We start from the raw sequence: 20,455 nt of genomic DNA, 5'->3' as shown, positions 1-20,455 counted from the left end.
TTTTCACTTATATATTGAGCAATGTTCTGTATCAATGCACTTGGAATTGTCTCATTCTCCAGTCTTTCATTGCAGGGGGGACGTTCCATGGGTATATTTAGCCACAACCTTGATAGTATCCAACATTTTGCCACGGCAAACAACACTGAAAGGAATATCCCTGTATGAAAAGCATTTCATACATATTTGTAACCAAATCTATAGGATAAATACCCAGGAGTAGAATTGCCCAGTCAAGTTGCCCTCTATGAGGTTCATCAATTGACACTCACACCATGTTTGAGAGCCCACTTCCCCCACACCCTGGCAAGTGCTTACCAAACTTAACTTGCATTTCCCTATGAATAAGGTTAAACATCTCTTCATGTTTTATTAGTCATTTATTTTTTGCTTCTCTGGAGCTATTTATACCCTTTGCCTATTTTTCTGAGGCCCTATCTTCTTAATGGTCAAGTTCTAAAAGTTCAAGGAAATCAACTCTTGTACTGTTGCAAACATCATCCTCCCTCTCCCATTTGTTCTTTTTTTGCCATGCAAATATTCTATGTAGTTACATTTATTATTTTTCCCCACTCTGATAAGTATTTATTTATTTATTTACTTACTTACTTACATCCACACTGTGCAACTTGCAGGATCTTAGTTCCCTGACCAGGGATGGAACCCGCATCCTTGGTAGTGAAAGCGCAGAGTCCTAACCACTGGATCGCCAGGGAATTCCCCTGGTAAGTATATTTTTAAATCTCGTGTCTTCTTCTAGTACTCTTATATTTAAATCTTTCAGTTGCCTGGAATTAATTTTGCTGTAATAAATGAAGAAAGGATCCAATTTCATTTTTTCCCCCAAATGGCTACTCTAGGATAAACTCAAGTTTCCTTAAAAACTTTCATTTTTCTGGCCTTACTACCCAAAGCAATCTACAGATTTAATGCAATCCCTATCAAATTACGCATGACATTTTCCACAGAACTAGAACAAATAATCCTAAAATGTATATGGAACCATAAAAGACCCAGAATTGCCAAAGCAATCCTTAGGAAAAAGAACAAAGGAGCAGGCATAGCCCTCCCAGACTTCAGACAATACTACAAAGCTACAGTAATCAAAACAGTGTGGTATTGGACTTCCCTGGCAGTCCAGTGGTTAAGACTCCATGCTTCCACTGCAGGGGGCGGGGGTTCAGTCCCTGGTTGGGGAACTAAGATCCCACAAGCTGTGCAGTATGGCCAAAAAATTAAAAAAAAAAAAAAAGAAAACAGCATGGTATTGGCACAAAAACAGACATATGGATCAATGGAACAGAATAGAGAGCCCAGAAATAAACCCACACACCTATAGATAATTAATCTTTGACAAAGGAGGCAAGAACATACAATGGGGAAAACACAGTATCTTCAGCAAGTGGTATTGGAAAAGTTAGATAGCCACGTGTAAATCAATGAAGTTAGAACACACCCTCACACCATACTCAAAAAAAACCTCAAAATGGCTTAAGACTTAAATATAAGTCATGACACCATAAATAAAACTCCTAGAAGAGAACATAGGCAAAACATTCTCTGACATAAATTGTACCAATGTTTTCTTAGGTCAGTCTCCCAAGGCAATAGAAATAAAAGCAAAAATAAACAAATGGGACCTAATCAAACTTACAAGCTTCTGTACAAAGGAAACCATAAACAAAACGAAAAGACAACCTATGTACTGGGGGAAAATATCTGCAAATGATGCAACCAACAAGGGATTAATTTCTAAAATATACAAACAGCTCATACAAGTCCATAACAAAAAAAACAAACCAAATGAAAAATGGGCAGAAGACCTAAATAGACATTTCTCCAAAGAAGACATACAGATGGCCAATAGGCAGATGAAAAGATGCTCATCATCGCTAATTATTAAAGAAATGCAAATCAAAACTACAGTAAATCAACCAAACTGCAATAAAAATTAACTATACATACAGAAAAACCTACAATGAGGTACCACCTCACACCAGTCAGAATGGCCATCATTAAAAAGTTTACAAGGGCACTTTCCTGGTGGTCCAGTGATTAAGACTCCGTGCTTCCACTGCAGGCAGCACAGGTTCGATCCCTGGTTGGGGAACTAAGATCCTGCATATCGCAGTGCGGCTAGAAAAAAGAAAAAGGAAAAAAGAAAAAAAGTCTACAAATAATAAATGTTGGAGAGGGGGTGGAGAAAAGAGAACCCTCTTACACTGTTGGTGGGAATAGAAATTGGTGCAGCCACTATGGGAAACAGTATGGAGGTTCCTCAAAAAACTAAAAATAGAGTTGCCATGTGATCCAGCAATCCCACTACTGGACATATACCCAAACAAAACTATAATTTAAAAAGATACATGCACCCCCTATAGCAGCACTATTTACAATTGCCAAGACATGGAAACAACCTAAATGAAGAATATTACCCATAAAAAAGAATGAAATAGTGCCACTTGCAGCAACATGGATGGACCTAGAGATTACCATACTAAGCGAAGTAAGTCAGAAAAAGACAAGTACCATATGATATCACTTACATGTGGAATCTAAAATACAACACAGGACTTCCCTGGCAGTCCAGTGGTTAAGAATCTGTGCTTCCACTGCAGGGGGCACGGGTTCGATCCCTGGTCAGGGAAATAAGATCCCGCATGCTGTGCGGTGTGGCCAAAAAAGAAAGAAAAAAAAAAACACAAATGAACATATCTACGGAACAGAAACAGACTCACAGACATAGAGAACAGACTTGTGGTTGTTAGTAAGGGGTGGGGGTCGGGGAGGGAAGGATTGGGAGTTTGGGATTAGCATATGCATACTATTACATACAGAATGGATAAACAAGGTCCTACTGTATATAGCACAAGGAACTACATTCATTATCCTGTGATAAACCAGAATGGAAAAGAATACGAAAAAGATATGTCACTTTGCTGTACAACAGAAGCAGCCACATAGCACAGGCAGATCAGCTTGGTGCTTTGTGACCGCCTAGAGGGGTGGGACAGGGAGGGTGGGAGGGAGACGCAAAGGGAGGAGATATGGGGATATATGTATATGTATAGCTGATTCACTTTGTTATAAAGCAGAAACTAACACACCATTGTAAAGCAATTATATTTCAATAAAGACGTTAAAAAAAAAAACATTTACAGAGAAGTTATAATGCCATGAGAAAATGCCTCTGACCCTAATGCTAAGTGAAACTAACAGATGAAAAAAATGTTCTATATGTGTTGAGCTTTTTCTGTTCCTATTTTTTGTTTCTTTTTTCTTTTTCAATAAATAAAGTTGCACAGAAATAAGACTGGAAGTAAAGATAACAAAATATTAACAGTGGTTGGATTCAGATAGAGGGGCTTTGGATTCTTTAGAAAATCATTTCTATTTTTCTGTATTTAATAAATATTCCTTTGGAACTTTAAAAAAATTGTAAATCAACTCTACTTCAATAAAACTTAAAAAAACAACTTTCACTTTTCCTGAGGAAAAAAGTACTTGTACCCTCTGAGGTTATCAACTCTGGACTTGACAAGCAAGGATATAAGCAAGAGTCTTGGCTGAGTTCAAAGGGTTTCAGTAAATAGGAATTCAAGTCTCCCCACCACCCCCAATACACCACTTTAGGGGCGGGTGTGTGGAATAGGACTTAGTTGAATCCAGGAATTTGACAGGGAAGAACCATGACAAAATCAAGGTGGCAGCAAAGTTGTGTTCATGGAATCACTTAGAGTTCATGCAGGCAACAAAGTGGCTTGGGTAGCCTTTAATCACTGTTAAATTTAGGCTTTGAACAGCACAAAGGGGCTTTGAAAGTTAGACTGAAGAGTACAGATTGATCTAACATGCCAGAAGGAATTTTCATAGGTTCAGGAGACATTGTAAGTCTTAAAGAAGAAAGAGGCACTGATGACAGCAGGGAAGACTACTATGTACAATTATCCAAGTGCTTAACCATTACAGCTGAAACCAGAATGGACCCAGAAAGGTGTTAAGGAACAAATGGGAGGCAATTCCGCCCTCCATAACTTCTCAGATCTTCCAAGCACTACTTCTTCAAGATCTTTTTATTTACTTGAGAATTAACTCATCTTTCTTTAAGGTCTTAAAGCTCTGAGGGAATTAACACTGCAAGTAAAGACACAGGGATTTCAGCAAAAGATAGGTAGGCTTATCTCAGAGCCTCATTGAAGAGAAAAAGCTGAAGACTTCATTTTTTTTTTAAATTTTATTTTTGGCCACGTTGGGTCTTCGTTACTGTGTGAGGGCTTCCTCTAGTTGCAGCGAGCACGGGCTTCCCATTGTGGTGGCTTCTCTTATTGTGGAGCACGGGTTCGACGCACATGGGCTTCAGTAGTGTGGCACACGGGCTCAGCAGTTGTGGCTTGTGGCTCTAGAATGCAGGCTCAGTAGTTGTGGCGCACAACCCGTGTCCCCTGCACTGGCAGGTGGACTCTTAACCACTGTGCCACCAGGGAAGTCCCAAGCTGAAGACTTTAGACTGGGTTAAGCAGGAAGCTGAATACTAGGCATGAACAGCGCAGAGTCTCCAGCGGCCCTTTTCCACAGCACACCTCTGTTCAGGCAGCATAGCCAGCTGTAAATGCACTTATAGAGCCAGACTGCCTACACAGGAATTCTAGGTCTGCCATTTATCAGCTTTGGGACCCTTGGACAAGCTACTTTATGCTTTGGATTCCCCATCATAAAATGGGGTTATTACCTATCTTATAGGGTCCTTTTGAGGATATGCAAAGTGAACAGAACATATCTATTATACAATAGGCAATGTGTGCTAGCTATTATTATTCTACCTAGTATTCAACTTAGTAACACTAAGTCCCGTGGTCAGGGAGGAGACACAGTCTGATTGCATGAGTCATGAGGACAAAGGGGACAGTGGAAGGCCCAGAGGAAGGACTCTGAAAAAATCAAATGCTAGCCCCACCTAGCTTCCAGCGTCTCAGGGCCACTACAAGATTTTTTTTTTGCCTTGATAAAAACAAAGCACAAAATGGGACTTACATCTTTTGTTTCTGCTTACAGGGAAAGCAGAGGTCCTACTGTGACACAAGCATGCCAAGAAAATAAGCCAGCAAGCCAAAATAGACTGGAATCAAGAACACTGGGAGAGGGCAGAGAAAAAGAATTCTAGGTATGATAGGAAGGATTCTGAAAAGTTACGGAATACAGTACAGAAACAGATGCTCTATGTTCTTTAGGATAAGTGCCTGAGCCCTAGCATGTACTGGGTGTTGCTCTACATACAACCACATGCAAGGAACACCCATGGTTTGGGCAGGTTCTTCCTGTTGAGTGGTGAATGCAAGGTGGTATGTTTTTAAGCTTTGCAATATCATGCTTTGAACTCCAAGAGCCTTCCCAACCAGCATCTACTGAGAAGTCTGAAGAATACCCTCTCAAGGAGGCAAAGATACTGAATGACCTCATTCCCGTCTCTCTTCCCAGTAAGGTTTTCTGCCTCCTCCCTCCTTGCCAGGAGGCAGAGATATGACCCAAGGTTGAAAAACAAATAACCACCATCTCAAATGACTTAGATTTAATCATCGGAAGCAAACTAAATGGAAAGCTTACAATAGAGAAGAATTACATGTCAGTGCCTTTTGCAAACTGAGCTGGGACAGAAAGGGACTGGGGCTGCCCCTCAACCCGATCCCTTCCAAACAAAGACATCCACAGTGTCCCTGGCAGTCTGGCTCAGGGAAGGGGGAGACTGTTGGCTCTGTGCGTTGAGGTCGCCTTGCCCACCGCTCACTCCTGGCCAGCATCAGGAGCCCCGCCTTGCTGGCTCTGGTCATCACCCTTTTTTTTGTGGCCTGATACGATGTCATCAATCCGCAGCAGTAGAACTGCCGTCTAGGAGAAAAACCACAGCCCCAAAGAGGTTAGCAAAGAAGGGAAGGACACTTGTTTTCTTTTAGACGTATCACCTAGCTCCTCCTATATAATTACCATTTTATCTGAAATCTACCCTTTCAGAGTCTTGAATGTAAAATGCAGTTCTCTGTAAGCAAGGGATGCAGCCTGTGCTACGTTACCTTGCCTTTTTTTTTTTTTCTTTTTCTTTTGGCCATGCTACACAGCTTGTGGGATTTTAGTTCCCCAACCAGAGATTGAACCCGGGCCCTCAGCAGTGAGAGAATGTAGTCCTAACCAATGGACTGCCAGGGAATTCCCTACCTTTTTTTTTTAAATTAAAAATATTTATTTATTTATTTTTGGCTGCACCGGGTCTTAGTTGCGGCATGCGGGACCTTCTTAGTTGTGGCATGTGGACTTCTTAGTTGCAGCATGTGAACTTCTTAGTTGTAGCATGCGAACTCTTAGTTGCGGCATGCACGCGGGACCTAGTTTCCCGACCAGGGATCGAACCCGAGCCCCCTGCACTGACAGCACAGAGTCTTACCCACTGCACCAGGGAAGTCCCCCTACCTTGCTTTTTAAATGAGCTAAATATAAGTAGGGGGATGGAATTCCTTGGGAGATCTTTTGGGGAATACTCTGCCTTCTATCTCCCCCTCCTCAAGACTGGACCAAACACACTGTTTTCTGGTTATCTGGAAATAAACAGCACAGCATATGTCTTAGAGTGCCTCACCTCCACTGCTGTCTTATACGTTTGCAGCTTTACAGCCAATGGTTCCCAGATGCCCAGTTCTTTCATGTCCACCAAAGTACCTGTCTCACCATTTACGCCCCAGGTCTCACAATTCTCCTGGGTGTGCTTGGCCTATAGTTGGAACAAGCATAAATAATTAAAGGGGAAAATACTAGGAACAAGTAAGCTGACAGAGACCATTACATAAAAATCAAATACACTGCATTGATAAGGTAGGGATAAGAGGAAATGGCAACGACAACAAACAAATCAAAAATTAAGAAAGAGAAGAGATTTTAAGGGAACAAGCTACCAGGAGAACCTGGAAAGACAGACATGAACTACCCTCTTAGGCCAAACACAGCTTTTCCTACCCCATCAAGAGAAGAGCATGGAAAGGAACTCACCCGAAGGGAGGTAAGTAGACGGATGGTGCTGGCCCCACAGTTTTGAATAAGGGTACGAGGGATGACCTCTAGGGCTTGGGCAACAGCCCGATATGGCCATTGTTCCACACCAGTCATGGCCTTGGATTTTTCTGTCAAGGCATGAGCCACAGCCATCTCAGAAGCCCCACCCCCAGGCACCAGCTGAGGGTCCAGGAGAACATTGCGGCACACCTGCATGGCATCCTGGAGGTTGCGTTCTACTTCCTTGGGAAAGGAAACAAAGAGTATAAAGCCAAAGCTTGATGACTCAAGGACAGATCAGAAGTACCAAACGACTTCCTGACTGCCAAGTTCGGTAAACCACCAAGGAGGGCAAACTAAGAAAGGTCCTTCAAACCTTTTGGGCAGGGCAGATGCTACTAACTCTGGAAAAACACATTAACTACAACTGCAACAAGGCCAGGGGGAATGTGGTGTCACTCTGGGATGTTAGACTTTTGTCCATTGTGCTTGACAGACCCATAACCCTACTCTGTCCTGTCTAGCTGTGTACTCCAGGAGGCTGCACAGTGTAGTGTAAACTCTCTACTTACTAGCTATATGCCTCTGGTAAATTACCTAACCTCACTAAGGAAAAAAAAAGTAATATTTGTAATTTCAACTTAAAAAACAAGGAAACAGTGGTTACTAGTGGATGGGGAAATGATGAGTCATTGTTCAATGGGTATAGTGTCTCAATTTTTTGAGATCAAAAAAGTTCTGAAGATCTGTTGCATGTGAATATGAATACACTTAAAACTGCTGTAACTATACACTTAAAAATGATTCAGATGATATATTTTACATTAAAAACATTTTAAACCATGATTAAAAATAAAAATATTAAAAAAAAAAAAAGGAGAGAGAGATTTGTGGCTTCAGATGGCAATTAAATAACTATAAATGGGCAACAGGATGATTTTAGGCCCTCTGGGAAACTCTCAAGAAATGGAATGACCTAGATCATTCAGTCACACTTCCAAGGCTGACTCACCGAGAGAATCTCTTTGCTGGCCCCCCGGAGGAGAATGGTGCAGGCCTTGGGGTCTCTGCATTCAGTGATGAATGTAAAGTACTCATCTCCAATTTTCTTGATTTCCAACAGGCCTGCCCCTGTCCCAACATCTTCTTCTCTCAGTTCCTCTGGTCGGCTGACTATCCGGCCCCCACAGGCTCTATTGATTAGATGGGGAGAAGGGGGACAGAGAGAAGACCAGATGATGTCATACTTTTACTCATCTTCCTGGTCCTTAGGGTCTGCGGTGGGGTGTAAGGGTTAAGGGCCAAAGTGGACTGCTAACAACATTTCTACCTAACTCGAGACGTCTTGGTTGCCGGTGAAATAGATTTCCAAATATGTAGGTGAAGTTTCCTTAAACTAATGTGGCTTTATAAGTGAAAGTGTGCATACCTAAGGCAACTACTGTAACGAGATACAGGTTAATTCAAAATATACTTCGTGGACCCTAAAATTTGGACAAATGAATCCTTATGCATATCTGACCATGTGTATAACACATAATGGTCATTTCTAGATAGAACTCATCCTATAATGCCTAGTTAGATCTCAAGGTCAATAACAGGACTGTACTAAAGACAATGTAAAGGTCAAGCAAGAAATAAGGTGATTAAGTACATAAGTATATGTCTCACCCCATTTTAATGAATGTAGGGCTAATTTTTTATTTGTCACTTTTTCCCCACTCATGGGCATGTAGAGTCAACTATGTATATGTATGTATGCCGAGCCATTTCAGAGCAAGCGTTTTAAGTATAAAATTGGATTTGGATCTATGGCATATTATGTGATGTAGAATAGACTCACCTTTAAAAAAAAAATTACTCTTAAAAATAGATGGTATCTGAGCCTACATATTCATGCTGAAGTAGTGAGTGCAATCTAAGGTTGCATTAACAGCAGCTGAGGATCCAATCAAGGTAATTGTTGGATCTGCTATATTCTGAGCTAGTTAAAACAGACTGATCTGAAATGGACCCCTATACCAAGGTAGTGATCATAGATGTCTAAGCATAAGCTGTTCACTACTGGTTAGGAGCAGTAGAGTCTCAGGCAGCAGATAACTGTTACTCTAGATAGAGGACTTCTTCTTCTTCAAATATTTATTTACTTACTTGGCTGCGCTGGGTCTTAGTTGCAGCATGCAGGAACTTTAGTTGTGGCATGTGGGATCTAGTTCCCTGACCAGGGATCGAACCCAGGCCCCCTGCATTGGGAGCACGGAGTCCTAGCCACTAGACCACCAGGAAGTCCCTAGACAGAGGACTTCTGAAGAGGGCAGATGGCTAAACCCAGGTTATTTCCATCTGTAAATAATTTGGCTAGCTTTATCCTATGCTAAACTTTTTCAGATAAGGATGACTACATTATGAAGCTACAAAATAAAAACACATGGGAAGGAGAATCTTATTTTTACCTGGCCTACTCACCTAGCAATGCGATTATTGTCTGTCTTCCGGACTCTGCGGATGGCTGTGATATTGGCCCGCATGAGGTAGTGCTGAGCTAAATCTGCAAGAATAGAGGTGTCAAGCTGGAAACCAGAAACCCTGGGTTCTGAACAGGTTTTATCCTCCACATACCCTAACCATCACATGTTAATTATGTTCAGTGTATGACAACATGCGAGGAAAAAAATCACCGACCCTCTTCTACCACAACAATAGTCTGGAAAAATGAATGTAGTCCTACCTGAGATGCCCTTTTCTGTGATGACCACGTCTGGCTTCAGATGGATAATGTCCTCGCAGAGCTGCTGAATATACTCTTCTTCCATTTGGAGGATTCGGGTGAAGTCTTCCTCTCGTGTGATCTCAATGTCAGTCTATGTGGTGAAGAAAAGTCACTCTGAATTAAAAATTTTGGATTGGTGAAGCTCTTTAGGGTCATCCTAACTACTATACTCCCTCCATCCAGCACTATCATGTATCCCAGAAAGCATGAGTTAGAATAAGCCACGACCCAACACCTCTATAAGCCACTTTAGCTCCAGCAGTCATCTAGTTTAACCCCATTTAATTATAAAGCAACTGGAATGCAAAGTCACAATGCAATTAGTGGAGTTTGGCTAAGGTCTCTAGCCACTTAGTTCAATGTTTCTTCTGACCTGTCAGTGTGCATGGTAACTCAGGGTCTTAATTCTTCTCACTAATGAATCGATTCTTGTTCCCAACCACTGTTTGATAAGCTTCAATTACTTTGTTTTATCCAAGGGTGATGGAGCCTTGTGAGCTTCCTGCCCTCTGGAAATTCTTTGGCACTTCAAAGCTCAATTAACTCCTACTCTATGTTCTACTGATGCATTAGGAAAGGTGGCATGATAGTGTGGAATTGAAGCCAAACAGAGCTGGGCTCAAATTCTGATTTCGCCAATACCAGCTGTGTTCCTCAAGCAATTAACCTAACTTCTCTGAGGTGTAGATCCCTCATCTGTAAAATGGAAGTCAGTATCATCTGCTGTAAAGAGTAGTTGTAAGAATCAGAGATTACTTGTAAAGGTCACAGAGTAGGCATGTAACAAACACTTTTTCTTTCCCTTGTCCATATTAACAGATTCTTACATCAAATTTAAGGAATAGGGCCAGGGACATTACCTGGCTTTCTCCTTTCTTGTATTCCAGAGAAGAATCCAGCAGCACGATGCGAGGGTTCTTGATATAGCGCCGCATCCGCGGATGGGTCACATCCTTGTTAATCATGACTCCACGTAGCACACACGAGTCTTCAATGATGCCGCCAGGTATCTGAGCAAAAGAACCACTTCAATCCACAACCAGGAGATAATTTCTCAACTCCCTGCCCAGACATTCATCTTTCCCAAATGACCACCATTTCAGATTTTTAAAGTATCTTTTTTCCATGAACCTCTAAAACAACTACAGTTGCAATCACACTTCTTTCTCTCTAGGAAGCACATCAATCTTAGACCATGATACACAATTTGAAGGTTGGCTGAGACAGAAATTCAGTGATTGACAAAGATTTAAAGGGGCACAGGGACTTCCCTGGTGGTCCAGTGGGTAAGACTCCGCACTCCCAATGCAGGGGGCCTGGGTTTGATCCCTGGTCAGGGAACTAGATCCCGCATGTGGCAACTAAAAGATCCTTCATGCTGCAATGAGGATCCCGTGTGCCGCAACTAACACCTGGCGCAGCCGAATGAATGAATGAATGAGAGAATCACGCAATATTTCTTAAAAAAAAAAAAAAGGACGCAGATCTCTACTTCCTGAAAGATATTTCCATGAATTTTAGACATAGGGCTCCATCTACTGGCCACAAGATATTAATGCTACTTTAAAATCTTAAATTAATAAAGATGGAGAAAGCATTCTGGGGCTTATTAGCGCTATGCTGTAGAGCCTTTGTTTATTTCCTGACCCAGTGGCTGATATGTATGCAAATGCACAAATACAGACACAAAAATAAGCCTTTCTCTTGCCCCTGTAGACCTTGTGTAGGGACAGCAGTGAAGCTAACAGAATTATTTCAGATACCTCTTTGGCACCCTCTTTTTCAAGTTTTTGTTTTCCAGGTAGCAAATACTCTTCTTCCTGGTTCTAATAATAAAAATATCTTGCTCTGATTTAAACTTATTTCCTCCACAAGTGTGATGACTCATGCTACCAAATAATTTGTCTCCAAAGTACACATTCAAAGAGTTTACCTTTTCTACCTTTGCGTATTTCTTGATGTCAATCTCCTTCCGACCGTTCTCCTCAAACTGTACAGTTTTGACAGCATCCAGGGCAATGTTGCAAGCCAAAGAAGACCACCGACTGATTACTTTGGTAGTAATGGAGCTGTTGATGATGTTCAGCATGGCATCTCGGTTACTGGTGTCAACAGGGGTACTGGAGAAAAGAAAAACGAATAATATGCTCAGTGGGATCCTGGATGTTTAAGGAAGTCCTCATCTATATCTTGATGACTGTAATAGTGGGCCAACAGGCAGAACAAGGGGAATCTGTTCCTTTGTAGGAAACTCAGTGTTATCAAGAAGTAACTTTGTCCACCCTCTGCCTTTTAGCAAAATTACAATTAACCCATCCCTGAAAGGTGTCTCAAATCCCTGAGTAATCTGCTCTCATGTCTGACAACTCTCCACACTTACAGAGTCTACAGTAAGATAATTTCTTTACCTTCTGCTCCAACCAAATAAACTCTATTACTTTCACAACTTGGGTCAAGACACATTTTACCTTTGAAACCTCATCCTATAACTAACAAATTCTGAGAGCTCCTCTGGAGAATCACCATCAGTCTGTGCTATCCATTTGGACACCTGATTCTATTTTACCTAGCATCATAATACATGGTGCGCCACAGTGTTTTTACGTGTTTAGTCTCCTCTAACGAAATTACAAATTTGTACGTGGCAAGACTATCTAGAATCATAAGTTGTAAGAGACCTTGGATACCATCTTGCCCAAATTTTCATACTGCTGAAATCCCTTTTATTAACACAGTAAGACACACAATAAGCAATCATTAAATAGTTGCTGAATTATGTATTTTAGGGAAAAAGCAATAGCTCCAAAAATATTATCTAAGATATACAGGCAGTTATTGCTTGATAAAAAGAAAAACATTAAAGATTCAGCTCCAAATATTCAATAAATCCTTTGTGTACTCTACATTCTTACAAAGCTTACTTCATAAAAATGTTTTAAATCAAGCACCTCCTTCTGTAAGAGTGCTAGACAGATATTATCATATACTTTGTTTCTTAACAGCAGGAAGTACAATACAAAGCTCACCAAATTGCTAGGTACTTGTGTACCCGACAACCTAAGGATATGAGTAGAAAATTATAGGTTTTAATTAATTAATTAAAAATAAATTTATTTAAATAACTGATTTATTTTTGGCTGCGCTGGGTCTTCGTTGCTGCGCGTGGGCTTTCTCTACTTGTGGTGTGCGGGTTTCTCACTGTGGTAGCGTCCCTTGTTGCGGAGCACAGGCTCTAGGTGCGTAGGCTTCAGTAGCTGTGGCTCGCGGGCTCCAGAGAGCAGGCTCAGTAGTTGTGGTTCATGGGCTTAGTTGCTCCATGGCATGTGGAATCATCCCGGACCAGGGCTCGAACCCGTATCCCCTGCATTGGCAGGCGGATTCTTAACCACTGTGCAACCAGGTAAGTCCCAGGTTTTATTTTTTAAACAACTTTTTTAATCAAAGAAATTTTGCATTCTGTATCATGTTCTTACTTAACTGACATTTCCTCAAGTAGAAGTCACACATTCCTATATTCCTTTTATTACCTTATAGCACTCAGCAAACATAGACTAACAGCAAGCTCTTTGATAACTAGAGAGGATTCAAATAGCATTTTCAGTACCAGTCCTTTTGATTTTAATGAAAACCACTGGCTACCATCCTCCACAGCACTTTAGAGAGAGTACTGACTGAATTAGTTATAATCATACACGATGGTAGGGTATTTTAACCCCTGAATAATTAGTTATCTAACTCCTTAACTTATTTCTCCCACTAGAATCTAAAACTTTGGAGGGTAGCTCTATTTCACTTACTACACATTTCCCATAGCAGTGCCTAACATGGAAACTAGCAGACTGCATATAACCAAAATATATTTTGAAGAATTAAACCTAGCTTCTTTTATTTGTCTGCTTTGTATCCTTTGCCATTTTCTAAAAACTTTTTTTTTAAAATAAAGTGTATGTCTGTATTATTTTAAATTTTTATTTATTTATTTATTTATTTTTGGCTGTGTTGGGTCTTCGTTTCTGTGCGAGGGCTTTCTCTAGTTGTGGCAAGCGGGGGCCAATCTTCATCGCAGTGCGCTGGCCTCTCACTATCGCGGCCTCTCTTGTTGCAGAGCACAGGCTCCAGTCGCGCAGGCTCAGTAGTTGTGGCTCACGGGCCTAGTTGCTCCGTGGCATGTGGGATCCTCCCAGACCAGGGCTTGAACCTGTGTCCCCTGCATTGGCAGGCAGATTCTCAACCACTGCGCCACCAGGGAAGCCCTCTAAAAATTTTTTTTCTCTTACCCTTCCCTTCATTTTGCTCCCCTCTTTGTTTCTCCTTCTCACAAAATACCACCAGGGTATAAACTACTGGTGATGTGCTCGGCCTTCCTTTACCATCTAAGAACAGATTAGTTTTCCAGGCCTCCCATAGTTGACACTACCCATTTCTGGTCCCCACCTCCAATACCTTATTTTCTTAAGGGTGCTGATCATATCGTCCAAAGCCCTGCGGTAAGCACTGATCACCACTGTTGGGTGCATCTGCTGCTCCAGGAAGTGCTCAGCCACAGACAGCATCTCCCCTGCTGAAAAAAGATGCATACACCATAACATTTTGAAAAGTACCTGGATATCAAGGCAACTTCATTATGCTTCTAAAAGTACCTGCTCTTTTTTCTTAAGTACGTTTCCCCAAAGTATGCAAATACTATTCCAGATTTTATACTTTGTACAAGCAAATTCGGAAAAAAAAAATTCTCATCAGATATATTTTAAATGATCAAAGACTGATCCCAGGGTTTACTTATTCTTGTGATCTAACTAAATATTTGTTCCCAGTTTCCTAAACAAATGGTAAACATTTTCCCGAAGACTCTAAAAGAGAAAGAAAAATAAAGGAAAATTGACTTGCTTATTATTATTTCAATACCTAGGATGTAGTCAAACTGCTGGTACTGAAAACAAAAAAACCCACAAAACTTTATACCTGGAAGAATACCCATAAAAATTTACAAAATTTACCCTCTGGAAGAGGGATTATTGGTAAAATGTCCCTTCCTTTTAAAAACTGTCCTTACTTTCTAATTCTAATTAACACACACACACACACAAAAGCTTGTTTCTAAAAAAAGTTTTGAAGAGGAAAAACCATTATTTTGGTCAAAAAAAGGACCTTTTGCACAAAGGGCTTGTACTACCAGGTCCACTGATACTAATTTTTAAAATGTACACAAATGTGTAAAAGTTCACATGTATACTCTTTGGCATGTGCTCAAATGTTTGATTTCAATACTTTAGAATTCCTAAGTGACCATCATGTATATTAAAAGAAAGATAATCAAATATTTTTAAACATGCTCTAATAAGTTAACTTAGAAAAGACTATACCCTGTTAAAGAAGAATCAGAGCAGTATCACAGAAGAAAGATATCTTCAGAAATGGCAGTTTTGGTTTTTTAAAAGCTACCTAAGTCTAAGAAATCTAGACTCATGGATACTTAACCTACTTAATATCTCCAGGAGATTTAACTAAGATTACCAGCTATAAAATTCTGCCTGAAACCTAAAGCTCATCTTCTACCCAAATAAGTGAAAAAGCACATGGAGTCTTACCTACTTCTTTCATCCTCCAAGTTTCAGTACAGAACTAGCCATATGTAATTAATCCTCAATCCACAAAAGAACTGGATCTAAAGATGTGATTAGTTGGTGGTGACTCAAGCAAATCTCCACCCAACTCACCATTCTCAAAATGCAGTACAAAGGCATTTAAAAATTAATTTTTAAAAAGTTCATATTATAATAATTTTGTTAAGGATTCTATTTTTAGGCCTGTGGGCCAACACTATAAATTGGCATCTCCTAACTGAAAATAGTTTTTCCCTCAATTCCTGAAAACATATTGCTACAGATTTTTTTTTTTAATTAATTAATTTTTATTTTTGGCCGTGCCACACGGCTTGTGGGATCTTAGTTCCCCAACCGGGGATCGAACCCGCCCCCTCGGCAGTGAAAAAGTGTGGAGTTCTAACCACTGGACCACTGGGGAATTCCCATGTAACACATGTAAACAAGTGTCCTTTACGTGGTATATTTAGTGGCATGTTTTCCACATTTTTTGCACATTTTCTTGTTGATTTCACTGTTTAAAATGGCCTAAGTATAGTCCTAAAGTACTATCTAATTTTCCTACGTGCAAGAAAGCTGTAATGTGCCCTGTAGAGACAATAACTTACTACATAAGCTTTGTTCAGGCATAAGTTATAGTGCTACTGGGCATGAGCCCAGTGTTAATGAATCAACAATATATATAAATAAAGTGTCTTTAAAACAAACAAATAAAACATAAAACATACATATTTATGCATTGATAAATATGTGACTGGACGCTTGAGGAACCTAACCCTATACTCCCCCCGGAGTGATGGTTTAGTATTCACTAATTCAGTGTTTGTGGTGACTTTATAGAATATAACTTATTGTGAGTATGACAATGGACTGTATTTTATTCAATCAGATTTGCAAAGCTCATCCTATACCATGATGAACATTTTATGCTCAGTTGGAGACAATACACAGAAAATTAGCAAAAAGTTCTTTAAACATTTATAATTAGTGGATTGGTAAAAATGTTCTTCTTAAAATATGACTCAGGGGACTTCTTTGGCGGTCTAGTGGTTAAGACCCCATGCTTTCACCGCAGGGGGTGCGGCGGGTTCCATCTCTAGTCAGGGCACTAAGATCCCACATGCCGCGCGTTGCAGTCAAAACAAAACAAAAAGCTCTGACGTTATTTCTGGCAAAAATCTTAATGTTTCAATCTAATTTTCCTTATCAACCTTCCGTTCTTTTCTTACCAAGAATAATTACAGATGTGGTCCCATCTCCAACCTCTTCATCCTGTGTCCGGCTAATTTCAATCATGGACTTGGCTGCTGGATGCTGTACTTGAATCTGAAAGAAAGACCTCTTAATCCATTCTGCTTGGTCCTAACTCTTGAGGTTCTTGCTTCCACACTTACTCCCTTTTATTGTTTTACCACAGCTTTAAAGATTAAAAGTGGCCCCTAAAATATCTAAGTAAAACACCTTTCCAAGTCTTTTTCTTTTTGGGGAAAAATGCATTAGGACAACTTAACTACTGAAGTTTCTTGAGAACAGAACAGTATCTTTTAGCTTATTTATTGGGAACACCATTGTTGTGGTTGAATTGTGTCCTCTGAAAGAACATGTTGATGTCTCATCCCCTGAAAACTATATTTGGAAATAGGGTCTTTGCAGATGTAACCAAGTTAAGATGAGGTCATAGGGGTAATCAAGGTACGCTCTAAACCCAACCACTGGTGTCCTTATGAGACACACAAGAAAATGCCATATGACAGAAAGAGAGCTTATAAGCCAAGGAATGTGGTCAAGCATCAGAAGCTATAAGAGGAAGGATTCTTCCCTAGAGCCTTCAGAAGGAGCATGGCACTGCTGACACCTTGAGTTTGGACCGCCAGCCTCCAGTCCATGTGAATAAATTTCTGTTGTTTCAAGTCACACAGTCTGTGGTAATTTGCTACAGCAGCCCAAAAAAGCTAATCATTATTTACATTATCTCTTTATGTGTCCTTTATAAAATGTTAGAAAGCAAAACGAAAAGTCAAACCTCTCGAAGAATAGCATTGCCATCATTGGTCATCACAATGCCTCCCATTGGGTCCAAAAGCATCTAGGACAAAAGCAGAAGTTATATTTAAGTGTCCCAGAAAACAGAAAGGGAAAATCTGTAGTCGAAGTTTCAGTAATGAGATAAGCCTACCTTCATCATAGACTTGGGTCCCAAACATGTTCGGATGACATCTGCAATAGTCTATGGAAAGAAAATATAAAACATGTAAGCACAAATCAGAAGATAGTGAGTGTGTCAGGGGAAGAGGCATGAGTAACCCACAGAGCCAGTGTTTTAACAAGGACACTTCTAAAGTAGGGTTGGCGACCACTTTAAATACAGCACGCCACATGGCTAGATTCTGTTCTTTGCTTTTTCCGCTTTGGGAATGTTTTCTGGATGCAGAAACAAATAACTTTTCACAAGGAAAAAAAGGGACATGCCTCCCAGAGCTTCAGTTTCCCAGCAGTCCAGATAACTGAAAGTCCACGTATTTGTATTTCTTTCCATGATAGTAGCCTCCACCCCATGCTAATTAGATCTAGGGCTATTTCATTCTTTCATTCAAAAGATATTTACTGAATACCTATCCAGGATCTGCACTGAGTACTAGGAATACAAAAGGGAATTAATACAGTTCTTCCCTTCAACTAACTCAGTCTAGTATGGGAGACAAACACAAACAGAATATTATGAGACAATATACAGCAATAGAATATGCACAAGTTAATATAAGAAGACCATCAGGCCTAGCTCAGAGAGGGAAGGCTTCCTTCTCCTTACCACCGAGACGGAAATGTCCGGAAGGAAGGGAAGTCAACTTTTCCTCTGCCTAATTGCAAACAAATACAGAAATACTAGGGAAGGCAGCTACAGGCAAACTACTATAAACAACTTAAAAGATGTGCTACCTTGGCAGCATTGATGTTTCCAGATTGAACTTTTCTTCCAGATTCACGCTTTGTGTTCTGGCCTAAAATAGATAAAAACAAAAGGCAACAGCCCAGGATTGCCCCACTGTATATAAGCTATTTATTCCCCAATCTTTGAAAATAAAAACACACCCAGGTTTCATGATGTATATACGGATTAAAGCTTATCAACCTGTACTCTTTAAATATGTGCAGCTTATTGTATGTCAATTATACCTCGACAAACTGTTAAAAAGTAAACGTATATACTTATGTTTATTTATTTACTTCAACCCCTGGTATACGAAGAAACAATCCATAAAGCTTCAACTTTGGAATCTTGGTCATCACTTTCCCTCTAGCCAAACATTCATGTATTTACAGCAAGAATTCATAACCTGAGATCTGAGATCCATGAGATTCTCAAAGGGCTGGTGTCTCTAATAAGCATCAATCTCCTTTACGTAAAAAGGGAGTCTGGGGGTTCATATTCTCATACTTGGATATGGGGAATCATACTGACAGTCCCAGCATAATTACTGATAGGGCCCCCCCACTGTGCTGTGGAATGAGAACACACACTCAAGTGTCTGGGTTTGCCAAGATAGTCACATCATGCTTGGACATAACCAGAATGCCTCAGTTACCCATTTACCATTAGAAAGAGCTGACTACGTATTTTAATAAGGAGCCTGACTGGATACAGCCACTAATGCCAGAGATTAACGTGGACCTCCAAAGGGCTGCACAATGCACCACTCAGTCACCCCAGGGCCCTCTCAATGAGAGACAAGCCAATGACTATAACTGAACCTACGTAATGTCTCACTCCTCTCTCCAAATTATATTTTCCCTACAATTTGCTGTAAAATTTTCGATCCAGTCCCATCAAATCTAAACACAATTCTCAGGATTTAGATTCCTATTTCAGGCAGTGAACTAAAATCCTGCATGGACCTTTCTAATGGATTCATCAGAAAAAATAGGGTATTTTTCTGGGTTAAGTGAATTCTTGTCTGAAAACAGTTATTTTCCAAGTAGAGACAAAATAGATAAAATCTTGGAATAGCATTCTCTACAAAGAAGATGGTGAGGGAAGGAAAATGGCTAGTCAGGCATCTCAGGTGCTCTTGCAAATAGGATACGGAAGTTACAAAGGTTGGAAACATACCAAGGGAAGACAAGGGAAATGGGACTCGTAAGTAAGGAAAGAAATCTGGGATGTTCCCGAAGGGTAAAGAGAACCAATCGAGGAATCTGGGAAAACTCAGCTGGTAAGTGGGAAATATTACAACGGAGAGGACACTTGAGGGAATAATTACATCTAAGCCAGACCAATGAGGGAAGCAGGGTTATTACTTCGTGAACAGGGGTTGACTAACGGAAATTCAAGAGGACGGCTACCGAAGAGGAAGTGGCCAAGGATACCACTCGCTGTTTGCCAGACCCTCTTTTAAACAGCTGTATCTCCTTATCTCATTTAAGCCTCACAATCCTATGAGGAAATACTGTTAACCCTAATAACAAAGATGGAGCCATTTTCACTCAAGCAGTTTGGACAAGGCCACACCGTTACTAAGGGATGAGCCAAGATTATAAAACTAGGCCAAACTAAAAAACCTTTATTCATTCAGCTACACATTGAAAATCGCTCAAGGAAGAGTTCAAGGGCGGGGGTTGGGGGTGAAGAACGGAACGCCGTTCCGTTCAACAGGCTCGGCGACAGGAAGGTCAGTTTACATTTGCCAAGACAGGGGAATGGGTTAAGAGAAGAGAGGGAAACAGGAGAAGGGGCTTCCAAAATTAACGACTGGAAGGCTCAGTGGCCGGACCTGAGCGGGACTGGGCTGGGGCAAGGCTGTAAAGTGCGGAAAAAGAGGGGTGGTGAAGGGGGGGGGGGGGTCCCTTCCCCGGCTTTCCCACAACTCACTAAGCACGAGTACCGGACGATGACCCATCATGGCGGCGCGATGCAGAGCCGGGTACCCAGAGCTGGGGGAACCCGCAGAACCTTCTGGAGAGAGAGAACCAGCGAAGCCCAGAAAACGCTGCCTCCACAGGGCTGACACACAAACCCACTACTCTCCGGGTCGCCACCAATCACCGCACC

The 20,455-nt window shown here is 40.8% G+C and overlaps 1 protein-coding gene across 2 annotated transcripts; it reads right to left on the bottom strand.

Annotated features, from left to right (window-relative positions):
* Nucleotides 1-5,551: 5,551 nt before the first annotated feature.
* On the bottom strand, nt 5,552-20,439 carry CCT3 (chaperonin containing TCP1 subunit 3). Of its 2 annotated transcripts, none has more exons than XM_082378630.1 (14): nt 20,276-20,439; nt 18,346-18,407; nt 17,585-17,635; nt 17,432-17,494; nt 16,638-16,734; nt 14,249-14,366; nt 11,748-11,925; nt 10,666-10,815; nt 9,764-9,896; nt 9,502-9,583; nt 8,048-8,228; nt 7,033-7,278; nt 6,626-6,757; nt 5,552-5,883 (listed from the first exon to the last, which is right to left on the bottom strand). In XM_082378630.1, the coding sequence occupies exons 1-14, from the start codon at nt 20,304-20,306 to the stop codon at nt 5,779-5,781; spliced, it is 1,629 nt and encodes a 542-aa protein (XP_082234756.1). In that variant the 5' UTR covers nt 20,307-20,439; the 3' UTR covers nt 5,552-5,778. The 2 variants fall into 2 exon arrangements, with proteins under 2 accessions (XP_082234756.1, XP_082234755.1); XM_082378629.1 differs by having other exon boundaries at nt 11,739-11,925; nt 20,276-20,437.
* Between the last annotated feature and the right edge of the window lie 16 nt (nt 20,440-20,455).

The sequence above is a fragment of the Balaenoptera borealis genome (genome assembly GCF_965194805.1).
Source record: "Balaenoptera borealis genome assembly, chromosome: 1".
Classification (NCBI taxonomy): Eukaryota; Metazoa; Chordata; class Mammalia; order Artiodactyla; family Balaenopteridae; genus Balaenoptera; species Balaenoptera borealis.
The sequence above is the reverse complement of the archived record's forward strand: the minus strand, read 5'-3'. Positions and strand labels throughout refer to the sequence as shown.